General features: G+C 47.6%; 1 protein-coding gene and 1 long non-coding RNA gene across 6 annotated transcripts in view; one reads left to right on the plus strand and one right to left on the minus strand.

Annotated features, from left to right (window-relative positions):
- KDM2B (lysine demethylase 2B) overlaps window positions 1-14,360 on the plus strand; it is a 125,376-nt gene that overhangs the window by 54,626 nt on the left and 56,390 nt on the right. For all 5 annotated transcript variants that reach the window (XM_043557525.1, XM_043557526.1, XM_043557527.1 and 2 more), the window contains 2 exons: window positions 2,149-2,275; window positions 4,844-5,328. In XM_043557525.1, coding sequence (XP_043413460.1) covers window positions 2,149-2,275; window positions 4,844-5,328 — 612 coding nt within the window. The remainder of the gene's footprint in view (window positions 1-2,148; window positions 2,276-4,843; window positions 5,329-14,360) is intronic.
- On the minus strand, window positions 6,357-13,151 carry LOC122470196. Its single transcript, XR_006293856.1, has 4 exons — window positions 12,982-13,151; window positions 12,399-12,460; window positions 6,958-7,091; window positions 6,357-6,565 (listed from the first exon to the last, which is right to left on the minus strand). It is a non-coding gene; the product is annotated as an uncharacterized LOC122470196 (long non-coding RNA).

Below are 14,360 nucleotides of genomic sequence, written 5' to 3' on the forward strand. Positions count from 1 at the left end.
TTTGCAAATTTTGTTTCCTGCGGTGCTCTCTTGGAAAAAAAAAATAAAAATAAAATGAAAAAATTTGAATTCCTTCATCAGCATTTATTTGTTTTCACCCAGCCGGTTTCCCTTGGGTTCAGCAACAATGAGGGGAGACTTCTCTTCCTCTCCTGAAATACAGCCAAAAAATAGATTTTTTTTTTCCTGATCTAGAAAGATTCTCAGGTGCCATGGTGCCCTTCAATGCAGAGCGGCTCGGCTCGGACGGTTTCCCAAAATTTGAAAGGTCAATTGCAACTTCAGAGTTTTACCAATCAAACCTGAAGTCGGGAGATGTGAGTGGGGGTCTGAGAAGAGGTGAGCCTGCCTGTCCTCAGCCTGCTCCGTAGGTACTGGCAATTGGTTTCAAAGTCTCTTGGTCCTCCCTCTGGAGCAGGGGTGGGGTTGAGGCTCCCAGACCCTTCTTTACAGGAGGAGGTCAGGGTCTGTCTCAGTCTGAAGTGCCCCTCTCCTTTTTAAACTCCGAAGGGCACTGATCCAGTGACAGTGAAAAAGGATTAATACTATCCCAGCATTAAAACCAGGGTTCTTGGGAAAGTAGCTGGAGCCAAGGAAACCGCTAGATGATGTTCCCAACTCCATGCATCCCCTGGAGGAGCTCAAAAGCATGCGGCGGCCAGGATCTCATTCCAACATACCATCTACCAGAGGTGGGGAGGTCAAATGGACCCACTAAGCAGATGGGAGAAGTGAGGCCCCCAACATGGGAAAAGGGCCTTGCTGTTGAACACTGAGTCAGTGGGGCCTGGGGTGGCCGGGGGACTGAGCTGGGACTCTCAGGGCAGAGCTGAGGCCTTTTGCAGGTGGGCACTGTGAGAGAGGCAGCAAAATGGTATTTTAGGGCAAACGGAGGAGCTAAGTGTGCTTGTCTTTGCCTTCATCTCACATGTAGAACGTTGCCTGTACACTATTGCAGAAAAAGGTGGGAGAGTGTTCTTGCTTAACATCCAACTCCCTGAGTTTCTGGAAGATAGTAGAGGTGAAGAGGGGTCTGGTCCCTTGAGGCAGACACACTGTTGGTGAGAGGGCAAGAGAGCAGGCTGGGAGTGAGCCTGGACATATAGGATCTACGTGTAGCCTTGGAAGAGAGGGCTCAGCCCCCTGGGGTGGGGGCGGGAGGGAGCCAGGGACCACCTTCTCACCACCCTCATTCCTCACTAACCCTCTCAGGATGAAGTTTCCAGAAGGTTCATCTGTGCAAGGCCATCAGTGGTATTGCTTCCTTCCCATCTTCCTCTGCCATCTCGTCCATATAGACCCATCAGAATCCTCCTGGAGCCCAGGCCTTTTCATAATTCTGATACACAAAGCTGTCTGCACCTACACTTCCTCCCCTATAAGAAACTGCGAAAAGGGAATCTCCATCTGGTCTCCTGCACCAGACCCTGGTGGTCCCAGGTCACCGTGGGGACTTGGGTCTAGGGAGTCCTTCTGGAATATGGGCTGGGCAGTGCCAGGTGGTTGTCGGGGAGGAGCAGGAGGTGGGCCCCTCTGAGGCCCCGCCCCTGGCGGTAGGAGAGGCCACACCCCCTCCCTCCTCATTGGTCCGCCTCGTGTTGCCTCCTTCCCAGAGTGCAGGAGATGCTTGATAGCCCGTCTGCAAATGGGTAAGGTTTGGGGGTCGATTTCTGCCTTTCAAGGGGCAGGGAGGGATAGCAGAGTCTGTGTAAGAATTTTTTGAGAACAAGGAGGAGCCTGTGTTTGTTGTAGCTGGAATCAGGATCACATCCGCAGGTACCCGCACCCTCCGTCAGTAGGTCAGGGGACAACTCTTGTTTCTCTGCATCTCACAGAAGCACAAAGCGGACCCCATCCGCCTTTCCCTGGCGGCATGCAGCTCAGGGAGCTTTGAAATGATGCTGTTACATAGGCCTCTCTCTCCCCTCTTCCTCCTCATTTGTGCATGCTACTGGTATCTTGCCCCTTCCAGCGCCTCTCTCCTGCCTTCCGGCCCGCCTCCCCCATTTTCCCCCTCACACCATTTGTGCTCTTGCTTAAGATGGTGAAAATAACTCCCACCTGCAGAAACCCCCTCCTCCCAGTTTCCTCCCTGTTTCTCCTTTGCCCTCCAGAAACTGACTTCTACTCCTGGGTCTTTGCTTTCAGGTGCAGCCCAAATTCCGTTACCCCTTCTACTATGAGATGTGCTGGTATGTCTTGGAGAGATACGTATACTGTGTGACCCAGCGGTCCTACCTCACTCAGGAATACCAGAGAGAATCCATGCTTATTGGTGAGTGAAATGCGGACTGGCTGCCTCCACTGCTCAGCTGGGCAGGAAGAATTTTTTCAGTGTGGCCCCTGAGAGTCCCTGGGTTTCTGGAATTCTTTTGAACCAAAGTGTCGGATAGATTCCTAGAGACCCCTTAGGAAGGGGAAGCCATCCTTGTTGACCTTCGATTTGGAATACAGGGTCCAAGAAAATGAAATTGTGACACCCCCCCCCCCAAAGAGTCCCACTGGTGGCCTCCAGGTCTCGCTGGTGACTGTTTAGGTGTGAGGAGAATCCAGTCCAGGCATGGTTGCTGAGACAGGACCCCCACGGAGCAAATAATCCTGGTTGTTTTATTTCTCCGTGGCCACCAGCTGATCCGCCTATCCTCACCCCTCTGCTGCACCTAGGGGTTGGTTTTTGTCTATATGGGAGCAGGCCCACGAGGTGTAGCCAGTTCTCAAAATCTGAGGCCAGCTTTGAGCCAGCGGGAGGGGTGACCAGGGCTGGAGACACAAGCTTGCCAGAGCAGTGGGTGGTTCTGACAGAGGCTGGGAGAGAGCGTTTATAGCCACAGCTGTGGAGCCCTGCCTTACTTCCTTTATTTAAAGGGACATCACCCCCCAAATGGCTCAGTCCTTGAATCTTGACTCATAGGTGCCCGCCTGAAGTTGCCTCTAGCTGTGACAGTGAGCCCCCAGGAGCAATCTGGAGGAACACCCATCTTCCCTCTGTCCCTGCCTCTGAGCTGTTACTGCTGAGGGGTTTCCTGGATGCAAAGTCTGCTGAGCCTCATTCATGGTTTCTGTCTCATCACAGGATAGAAAAATACGATCGGTCTGTCTCCTTTAGGGTTTGCACTGTTTCTTTCTCTTACAATCGCCAGGATTTTTAGATTCCCTTTTTTTTTTTTTTTTTCTCACTGCAAAAAGCCTTCTTCCCTCCTTCCCTTGACTTTCATCCTCGGTGACTTCTGGGGGTTTCACACTGGGCATATGATGGGGAACAAATGTTTCTGCCGGGGTCTTTATTGGGAAGTGCTTCTTTACCTCCTAGAGGTTCAGTTTTGTCTGGGGAGTCTGTTGTGAGTCTCAAACATGTCAGATGATGTAATATTCAGGTGTGGAAAAGTCTGAGACCCCACAGCCTGCTCTTTGGAAGCTCCCAGCTTGGTAGGAATTAGGAAATGATTCTGAAATAATGAGATAACCCCTGTGGTTGTAGTAGCTCCACGTTCCTGTGGGGACCGGACGCTTGATTTTGTGGCAGTCCTCAGGACCAGCAAACAGGAGGTCACATCTCTCATTTGTGTATTTAGGGCCATAGGAGAACATCCCTGATTCCATTTGCAGGCATGAGACAAAATCTTGAGGCGGCATTTGGGTCATTGGTGCCTGATTTTTTTCTTAAAATTTCTTGTCTTTGTTTCTCATTGTCTCAGCACTCCTCCCACAAAAGAAAAGGGGAGATGTTAGGCAGTTGCCTCATTTATCAAATGCTGGTTGTGCACCAGGACCCATGCTTAGTGATGCCTTACTGAATCCTCACCATAAGTGTTCAGAGGAAGCATTTTGTGCCATATATATATATATATATATATTTAAGTTTATTTATTTATTTTGAGATAGAGAAAGCGTGAGTTGGGGAGAGGCAGAGAGAGAGAGAGGGAGACTGAGAGGATCTGAAGCGGGCTTTACACTGTCAGTGCAGAGCCTGAGGCAAGGCTTGAACTCACGAGCTGTGAGATCATGACCTGAGCCGGTCAGATGCTTAACTGACTGGGCCACCCAGGTACCGCGTATGCCTTACATTTTTAAAAACATGTAGTTCACATATCCTACAAGTTAATGTGTACAACTCAGTGGTTTTTAGTATATTCCCAGAGCTGTGAAATCATCACCAGTCAATTTTGGGGTTGGTTTCTTTACCCCAGAAAGAAACCTGTACCCTTGAGTTATCTCCTTATCTCCCCCTACCCCAGCCTAGGCAGTCACTAATCTACTTTCTGTCTCCATAGATTTCCTCCTGTTCTGGATATTTCATATGAATCATTATATGTATTTTTTTGGTCTCATTTTTATATGTTGAAAAATAAAATGCCAGGTGTATTCAGAGAGGTAAAGCAACCTGAATGGGAACACACAGCTAGGAAGAAACAGAGAGCTGGGATTTGAACCAACATCTGACTGACCCCTACCTTTCTAAAGGCTGAGGGAGGCGTAGACCATTAGAACTGTCCAAAGAAGCGGGGCACCTGGGTGGCTCGGTCAGTTAAGCGTCCGACTTCGGCTCAGGTCACGATCTCACAGCTTGTGAATTCGAGCCCCGTGTCGGTCTCTGTGCTGACAGCTCAGAGCCTGGAGCCTGCTTCTGATTCTGTGTCTCCCTCTCTTTCTACCCCTGCTCCGCTCATGCTCTGTCTCTGTCTGTCTCAAAAATAAACATTAAAAAAATAAAAATAAAAATAAAAAAAAGAAGCCCGGTCTCCTGAGTAAAGGGGAGGCATAGTGAGTGGAGGCTCCAGGGACTTCCAGCAGGGAGTTTGGGCCATTCATCTCAGTCTTCTGCTGACCCTCCTGCTCCCTGTAGATGCCCCAAGAAAACCCAGCATAGACGGCTTCTCATCTGATTCCTGGCTGGAGATGGAGGAGGAGTCCTGTGAGCAGCAGCCTCAGGAGGAGGAGAAGGAGGAGGAGGAGGAAGAGGAGGAGGAGGAGGGTGCAGATAAGGTGCCCAAACTTCCGGCTGATGGTCCTGCCTCGCCCACCAGCACCCCTTCAGAGGACCAGGAGGCCCCCGGGAAGAAGCCCAAAGCACCTGCCATGCGGTTCCTCCAAAGGACTTTGTCTAACGAGTCGGAGGAGAGTGTGAAGTCCACGACGGTGCCCACAGACTACCCCAAGACGCCCACTGGCTCTCCAGCCACGGGGGTCTCTGCCAAGTGGACCCACCTCACCGAGTTTGAGCTGAAGGGCCTGAAGGCGCTGGTGGAGAAACTGGAATCTCTCCCAGAGAACAAGAAGTGTGTCCCCGAGGGCATCGAGGACCCCCAGGCACTCCTGGAGGGTGTGAAGGTGGGCAGGGGGGTCGCATCTGGACCTGGGCGGCTGAGAAGGGCCTGGCAGTTCCCAGGGGCAGCTCAGCACAGGGTGGCTTGGTGCAGACTGTCCTGGGGGTATGTCTATGCATGGAAAGGGGCTTCTGGTCCAAGCAAGCCCTTGTAGGGCCCCTGAGCTGAGGCTACCATTGAGCTATATAGGGGGAGCTGCCTCTGTGGTTGGCAAGGACTTATTCTCAGCACTTATTGAAAATCTGGCAGGCTTTGCTGGCATTAGACATCATGGGTGTGCCCACAGTGCTGTTGTTAGGTTTGGGGACAGACCCCTCCATCCTGTTCAGCAAGACTCTGGGCTGGCTTCTCCCAGAGCATGCATCTGTTTCATATGACCAGTTGTACCTCCTGGTGGTCCTCTAGGTGGCCTGCTGAGGTAGCCACCTGGGGTTCAGAGGTCTTTAAGCAGAGCCTAATTATTGAGCAAATATTCATTAAGCACCATCTGGGCTAACCACTGGGGAAACAGAAAGCAGGAAGGCATTGGTAGCTTACCTATTAGCAGGGGAGTAGAGAGGAGAAAAAGTCAGGACATAGGGAATTAAGTCGCCTGTGGCATGCCGTGTGTACCCAGGGCATAGAAGTGAGGTGAAGGACACTCATCAGCCACACCAGGTGCCAGGGCTCTGAGATAGTTACGCAGAGGGCATTTGGCTTGGGCCTTAGAGGTTGCATAGGAGTTCTCTGGAAGGGGAAGGCTGTTACAGGCACAGTGCACACAGGCAGTGTGTGTATTTCCTAGGACATACCCTGAGAGGCCTTGCCCTGTAGTAATCATCATCATACCATTTGTGGAAAACTGGCTACCTGTCAGGTACCAGCGCTAGGCAAGCTACCTCAACTATCTGCACTTACCAGATTCGGAAGTAGGTTCAGAGAGGGTAAAGGATGTGCCTGAGGTGACAGAGCAGGTAAATGAGGGGAGCTGGGATGAGGACCTGGGAGTGGCTTAAGAGCTCTCGAGTGTATACCACTATGCAGAACCACCTCTGTTTTCAACATCGGTCAGGCTTTTTGCTGTGAGGCCTCAGAGGCATTTAGGCTTCCTCTTCCAGTGTCTGATTCCCCAGTGAATCCAGCTGCCTGCTGCTGGGGTTGGAAGCAATTTAAGTCTCTTTTTTGATGGCTGGAGACGATACCCAGGTCTTGTAAACTAGTTCATGCGTTCACTGATTCATTTAGGAAACAGGTGTCAGGGCCTGCAATACAGAAATATTAAGAAGGTCCTGTCCTCAAGATGCTCAGTGATCTGGGGGCTGAACTCTTATTGGAGTGAGACCCCAGGGCAGGCGGAGGGGCACCACCAGCAAAGGGAGAGGGTGTTCAAAATCATTAATCCAATATATTTCACTTCATATAGAAGGTGTGTTCCTCCAGGTGCCATGAAATGAAAGTCTTATAAACTGGGGGAAATTGCCTGGTAAAAGAACTCTGTGGTGACCATCCCTATAAAGCAAATCTTTACTTGCTTTGGGTCTTTTTTATTGATTGACTCTTGACTTTTTTATAGGTTGCTGACCTCACCTGAGGGTTTTATATAAATTTGCTTATACACACAAAATTTTGCATGCCAGGTCAGGGGACTCCTAACCTGTTGGATTCCTGAGCCTGTTCCTGGATGCTGGGTTAAGAATCCTTAATCTCTCAGTATGGAGTTTTATCTATTGGGTTTCCCAAAGAAACCTTAGCATTCTTTCATGAGGCTCCTTTTTTTCTTCTGAGGTCCTTTAAAGTAAAAAAAAAAAAACAACAAGGAATTTTCATCAGTCATAAGACCATTAATAGTATTGGGGCCCCTACATATTGTGAGTTAAAAACACATTCATCTTATAAGGAAATGTTGTTCTGTGCTTGTGGAAAGCTCTTTTTTTACTTTAGATTTTTTTTATTTTTGAGAGAGAAACAGAGCATGAACGGAGGAGGGACAGAGAGAGAGAGGGAGACACAGAATCCAAAGCAAGCTCCAGGTTCTAAACTGTCAGCACAGAGCCTGATGTGGGGCTCAAACCCACAAACTGGGAGATCATGACCTGAGCCGAAGTTGGACACTTAACCGACTGAGCCATCCAGGCACCCCTCCGTTTTTTTACTTTAAATGCATCTTTGTGTCTCTGATCTGTTTGTGTAGTGTTCCTGGTTCCTCGGTTGGTCAGATTTCTTTCTCAGGGTGGGACTTGGCCCCTCCTGTCTCTCACCTGTACCCACCTGATGGGCATCTGAGACTGGATTCAGCCTAGGCTGGTCGATGGTGTGGAGGAGGCCTGGGGGAGGGGTTTAGGTAAATTTTAAGGAGCCCAGCCTCCTCCCTCCTATCCCCACCATGGGGTTCAATGGCAGGTTGTGATAATGTGTGATAATGCATCTCAATTGCGATGTGCTCTTATAGGTGTTTTCCATATATAAACTCATTTAAACCTCCCAACAACCCTCAGTAGTGTTTTTACTAGCCTCATTTTGCAGATGAGAAAATTGAGGTACTGATAGGTTAAGTGATTTGCCCAAGACCACAATGGGGGAGTCCTTGTGTTTACCCCCTACACCATACTGCTTTGTAGAGAAATTCTCTCCCCTCTCAAAGGCCATTCTGCATTTAGGGAGAAGGTGGTAAGGGGACTACTTGGGCTTTCTTTACAGAAGCAATGGGTCAGGCCCTGGAACAGGTTATAAATCAGCAGTCCCTGGCCAAATCCAGCCTCTTGGCATTATGTTTGGCCTGCACAGTATGAAATATATTTTTGTAATTACTTGCCAACATTAAAATATCAGAAGAGTCATAAAAAAATATCCTAGCTCTCCTGGCCTGTGTTCCGGACTGGCTACCATTAGTAGGAAGTGAGCAGCAGCACCTTACTCCCCACCACTCCCTACTGCCTCCCTGAGTGTGTATTTATTATTAGGCTCTCACATCTTTTTTTCATATAATCTAGTCACTTAGCTCACTTATTGAACTTGCCTCTCTCTCTCTCTCTCTTTTTTTTTTTACTAAAACAGCAGAAGAGATGATTGATTGTATACATGTTCCAAATGAAAACAGAATTAGTCCCGAAAGTCACAGGTCCAGGGCAAAGGACCAAAAGGGAGTGTTTTTTGGTCTGAACAAGCTATGTCTCTCAAAGGTGGTCATTGTGATCAGATGGTGCTGGATGTTTTAGATCCACTGAATCAAGTTCTAGAAAGTAGCTGTGCAGTTCAGGAACTCGTACCCGTGTCCCTGGCCTCTGGCTTTCCTTATTTCTGCTCCTGTGGCTTCCGTGGGTGCATAAGCTAGTGGTTTACTTGGACCTGTGTCCCATCTTTCTTCTTTTTCTCCTTAGCCTTTGCTTTTGCTTCTTCCTCCACTTGGCTCTCATGGCGCAGAGGTTTCCAGGAAGATGGCAACTGAGGCCGAGAGGGCTTGAATTGCCTATCTTTGGAGATATTTATGTTCTTGAGCCTTGTCTGGGGAGGCCTTTTGCAGCTTGAAGAGCTTGTAAATTGGGTAGACAGGTCTCCTTAGAGCCTCAGGAAAACTGGAGCAGCTGCTGGTGTCTAAGTGCTGTGTGGCCAGGAGTCTGTACAGGGAAGTGGGCCAAACATCTCTTCCAGAACAGGGGAGTTCTTGGCTGTCCAGCCAGGCCATCAGCTCCTCACGGTCCCTGGAGACCCAGAAAAGATGTGGCATCCAAGAGTGACCTTCAGAGCGAGAGTGTTGTTACGGACACTGGCTGCACACACTTCGGTGCCTTGTTCTCTGTCCTCAGATATTGAGCTTTCGTTTGTGCTGGCTGAGAAATCAAACACAGGTCAGGAATGTGGGTCCCGTGCCTATGGGTATCCCTACCATTGAGTGATTCGTGTCTCTGGCCAATGGTGGTTCCCCCTTGGTGACTGACCAGTTATGATCTTTGGCTGTGTTGCAAAAAGACAACATTTTTCCTTCTGTCCTTTTCTCCGGGGCCTCAGAGATTGCTGCTGATGGTGGTTCATGGTAACCAGAGGCCCCTGGGATTGGAGACGGTCCCAAAACAACTCGGTCTCCAGATGGCTAGGTTTTGGCTTTTATCAAAAACCCATTTTTGGGGGCGCCTGGGTGGCTCAGTCGATTAAACATCCGACTTTGGCCAAGGTCATGATCTCACAGTTTGTGAGTTCAAGCCCCACATTGGGCTCTGTGCTGACAGCTCGGAGCCTAGAGCCTGCTTCAGATTCTGTCTCCCTCTCTCTCTGCCCCTCCCCTGCTTGCACTCTGTCTCTCTCTCTCAAAAATAAATAGACATTTAAAAAATTTAAAAAAAAAAAGTTTTTTTTTCATTAAAAAATTAAAAAAATTTTTTTTTAATTTTAATGTTTATTTATTTTTGAGAGAGAGCAAGAGGGAGCATGCATGCACAAACGGGGAGGGGCAGAGAGAGGGATACAGAGGATCTGAAGGAGGCTCCACACTAACAGCAGAGTCCGAGGTGGAGCTCAAACCCACGAACCGCGAGATCATGACCTGAGCTGAAGTCAGATGCTTAACAAACTGAGCCACCCAGGCGCCCCCCCACCCCCACCAATTTTTTTTTTTCAACGTTTATTTATTTTTGGGACAGAGAGAGACAGAGCATGAATGGGGGAGGGGCAGAGAGAGAGGGAGACACAGAATCGGAAACAGGCTCCAGGCTCTGAGCCATCAGCCCAGAGCCTGACGTGGGGCTCGAACTCACGGACCGCAAGATCGTGACCTGGCTGAAGTCGGACGCTTAACCGACTGCGCCACCCAGGCGCCCCTATTTAAATTCTAGTTAGTTAACATACAGTGCAGTATTGGGAAAACTCATTTTTTTCTTTCATTTGTAATGTATTTATTAAATTTTTTTTTTTAATTATTGAGAGACAGACACAGAGTGTGAGCAGGGGAGGGGAAGAGAGAGGGGAAGACAGAATCTGAAGCAGGCTCCAGGCTCTGAGCTGTCAGCACAGAGCCCGACGTGGGGCTCGAACTCACAAACCACCAGATCATGACCTGAGCCAAAGTTACTCAGGCACCCCTGTAATGTGTTTTTTTTAATTGTGGTAAAATACACATGACACTATTTTGTCTTAAAATGTTTTCTTTTTTGCGGTGTCTCAGTGGCTCAGTCAGTTGAGCATCCGACTTTGGCTCAGGTCATGATCTTGAGGGTTGTGGTTTCGAACTCCGTGTCAGATTCTGTGCTGACAGCTTGGAACCTGGAGCCTGCTTTGGATTCTGTGTCTCCCTCTCTCCCTGCCCCTCCCCCACTTGCACTCTGTCTCTCTCTCAAAAATAAATAAACATTAATTTTTTTTTTCTTTTTTACTTACTAGATCACTACTTTAGAATCTTCCAAAATGTTCAAGAATTGGGGCACCTGGGTGGCTCAGTCGGTTGAGCATCCCACTCTTGATTTTGACTTAGGTCGTGATCCCAGGGTCATGGGATCGAGCCCTATGTCTGGCTCTGTGCTGAATGTGGAGCCTGCTTGAGATTCTTTCTCTCTCTCTCTCTCTCTCTCTCTCCCCCTCTCTCTCCCCCTCTCTCCCCCGCTGCCCCTTTCTCCTGCTCCTGTTCTCTCTCCAAAAAAAAAAAGAATAATGGAATACTAAAAAAATCTTCAAGAATTTACCATCTTAACCATTTTATTTTATTAAAATACTTATTTTAATTTTTAAATTTATTTTATTATTATTATTATTTTAATATTTATTTATTTACTTATTTATTTATTTTTTGAGAGAGAGAGAAAGAGAGGGAGAGACAGAGTGTGAACTGGGGAGGAGCAAAGAGAGAGGGAGACACAGAATCTGAAGTAGTCTCCAGGTTGGAGCACCTGGGTGGCTCAGTTGGTTGGGCGTCCAGCTTCGGCTTTGGTCATAATCTCTTGGTTGGTGGGTTCCAGCCCCATGTCCAGCTCTGTGCTGACGGCTCAGAGCCTGGAGCCTGCTTCAGAGTGTGTCTCCCTTACTCTTTCCTCCTCCTCCACTCAGGCCCTGTCTCTCTCTCTCTCTCTCTCTCTCTCTCTCTCTCTCTCTCTCAAAAATAAATAAACATTAAAAGAAACTAAAAACAAAAAATGAAGTAGGTTCCAGGCTCTGAGCTGTCAGCACAGAGCCTGGCGCAGCACAGAGCCGACGCGAGGCTCAAATTCATGAAACGTGAGATCATGACCTGAGCTGAAGTTGGATGCTTAACTGATTGAGCCACCCAGGCGCCCCAATATTGTTTTAATTTTTTTATTTTTAAGTAATCTCTACACCCAATGTGGGGCTCAAACTCACGGCCCCCAGATCGAGTCACATGCTCCACTGACTGAACCAGCCAGGCGCCCAATCTTAACCATTTTCAAGTGTATAGTTTAGTGACTTTAAGTACATTCACAATGTTTTGCAACCACCACCTGTGTGTAGTTCAGAACATTTTTAACATCCCAGACAGAATCCTGTCCCCACTAGCAGTCAATCCCCATTTCCCCCCTCCCCTTGTCTGCTTTCTGTCTTTATGGGTTTACCTATTCTGGATATTTCTTTTCTGTAAAAGTTTCAAGTGTTCCATGATCAATGTAAGAAAAATTAAACATTGTATGCTGGAGGCTAGAAAAAATGTCCTCCTCCTCAGCTTTCCCAATTGGAGGTAACCCCCTGTTACTCATCTGCTAAATATATTTCTGGGGCTTTCCCGTCGTCCCCATGTATACATCATTTTTAAAAAGGTGGATTGCAAGTTGCAAAAGCAACTTGCTTTTGTCCCTTAAAGAAGCTTTTTGTGTGTTTATCTTCCTGTAAGTCTAGCTTATACTCTTTTGGGGGGCAGAACTTTCGAAAGGTGAGTTTGTCCTTGCTGTGACCTTGTGGTTTCAGTAGTTCCCAGTGAGCTCATTTGTACCTTGAAAACTTGCCTTGAGAGGGTCTGGATTTAGATGCAAACCAAAACGACCACCCTGACTTCATTTATATTGTGAAAAGAAAGATTCAAGCGTCTTGTAAAAATCGAACTGAGAAAGCCATTTCCTTTCCCTGTGTTTGTGAAATCCTTGGGGTTTGGCACTGAGATACCTTTAGCAACTTCCTTCTTTCAGAGCACTTCTGCTGGAGGAGTGTAGGATATTGGCCTGTACCTAATGGGGAGAATAGGAAATCAGGACACGAGACCCCTGAGTTCTATTTCCGTTTGTTCTTTGCCGCATGCTGTGTGGTCAAGTCATTCCACCCATCTGTTCACCTGCACGTAAAACAAGAGTTTGGGACTAGCTGTGCTTTGTCTTGGTGGGAACCAGATTCTGTAGGTCCTTGGCTGTTCTGAAGGGCTTCACCAGTTGAAACCTGAGTGTCTTCACTGTAAAACGGGGCTAACAACAGGGACCTATGTCCCTGAAGTATTTTGAGTGACAATGAGGTAAGGAATGCCTAGGCTCCTAGTTAAACCTGTGGAGAATAATTAGATATTCATAGGTGACAGCCCAAGGAGAGCCAGCCTGGCCTTGGCCAGCTCCCCACCCTTCCCCAGCTCTGTCCCATCTCTTAGCTTCCCCCACATCCATCTTCCAGGTTAATGATTGCCATCTGGGTGAGTTTCCTAGGGCCTGCCTTAACAAAGAACCACAGACTGTCTTAAGACAACAGATACTTATTCTCTCACAGTTCTGGAGGCTGGAAGTCTGAAATCAAAGCCGTGCTTTTGCTCTGAAGACTCGAGGGGAGGAAGGAACCTTCCTTGTCTTTTCCAGTTTCTTGTGATTGCCAGCAATCTTTGGCATTCCTTGGCTTGTCCCTAGATCACTTCAATCTCTGCCTCCGTCTTCGCATGGTTGTTTGTCTTTTCCATGTGTCTTCTTCTCTTCTGAGGACATCAGTCATTGGATTAGGTCCCACCCTCATCCACTATGACCTCATCTTAACATGATTACATCTACAAAGACCCCATAACTTAGTAAGGTCACATTCTGAGGTTTTGCACATGAATTTTGAGGGCCACGCTATTCAACCCACTGCATCATCTTTTTTCTCTTCCATCTTGGATTTCCAACAGTAAGATGGGAGTTGCCCTGGATGCTGTTCCTTCTAGAAGAATCTGTACTTTCAACTAGAACTCAGGGAGAGAGAGATCTGGTTCCTGTCAGGAGGAAAGGGAGGCATGGTGCTGTTTTGGGGGCAGGTCTACTCAAATTGACTGTAAATGACTTGAAAATTACCAGTGCATTGCAAGGTTGTGAGGGTTTGGGTCTAAGTGGGTGGTGACCAGTGAGGTTGGAGATGGGAGGATCTTTGTCAATTACCCCATTGCAAGGTTATTCTGCAGCTGTTTTTGTTAAAGTAATACCAGACTCCCCTGACTGCCAGACTGTCAACTTGGATGACAAAGGCCAGCTCACCACAGACAACCACCTTTCTTGTTGCTTGGAATTGTGGGGTTGCATGGAATTACGGGGCTGGAAGAGCCAGCGAGGGGCCATTGTTTTCAGGTGTTTTTTATGTATATATATATTTTTTTCAACATAAAAGAAAGAAATCAATTCTATTGTTCTTTCATTGAAACCCAAATATCATAGGAAAGAAAATGATTGTAAATTAAGAGTACATTATCCAAACATGTATTATCTTTTAAGACCAAAGTTTCTGGAGTCAGGCTGAATCCCATGTGCCATCCATTAACCAGCTGAATGCTCTTGGGGAACGTGATAAAATTCAGTGAGGCAACATGCATAAAGCTTTACTTAGCACAGGCCTTTAAGTGCTCAGTAACCTGGAGCTGTTTTATTATCATTACTATTATTGTTATTATTATTATTATTACTATTATTATTTCAGACACCGTGGAATGAAAACAGGCCCATTTAGGGATGAGTGTGAGAGTTTGTGAAACCCATGACCGTGGAACGTTTATACAGCTTTTCTCTCAGGGGGTCATCAGCCCTCACCTCGGAACACACCTGCTTGTTTAAGCCCCTCCCCCGCCTTGGTGTTGTGCAAAATAGTAAGGTGTAGAGCCCAGACCTCTGGAACTATTGGCTTTTTAAT

The sequence above is a fragment of the Prionailurus bengalensis genome, chromosome D3 (genome assembly GCF_016509475.1).
Source record: "Prionailurus bengalensis isolate Pbe53 chromosome D3, Fcat_Pben_1.1_paternal_pri, whole genome shotgun sequence".
Classification (NCBI taxonomy): domain Eukaryota; kingdom Metazoa; phylum Chordata; class Mammalia; order Carnivora; family Felidae; genus Prionailurus; species Prionailurus bengalensis.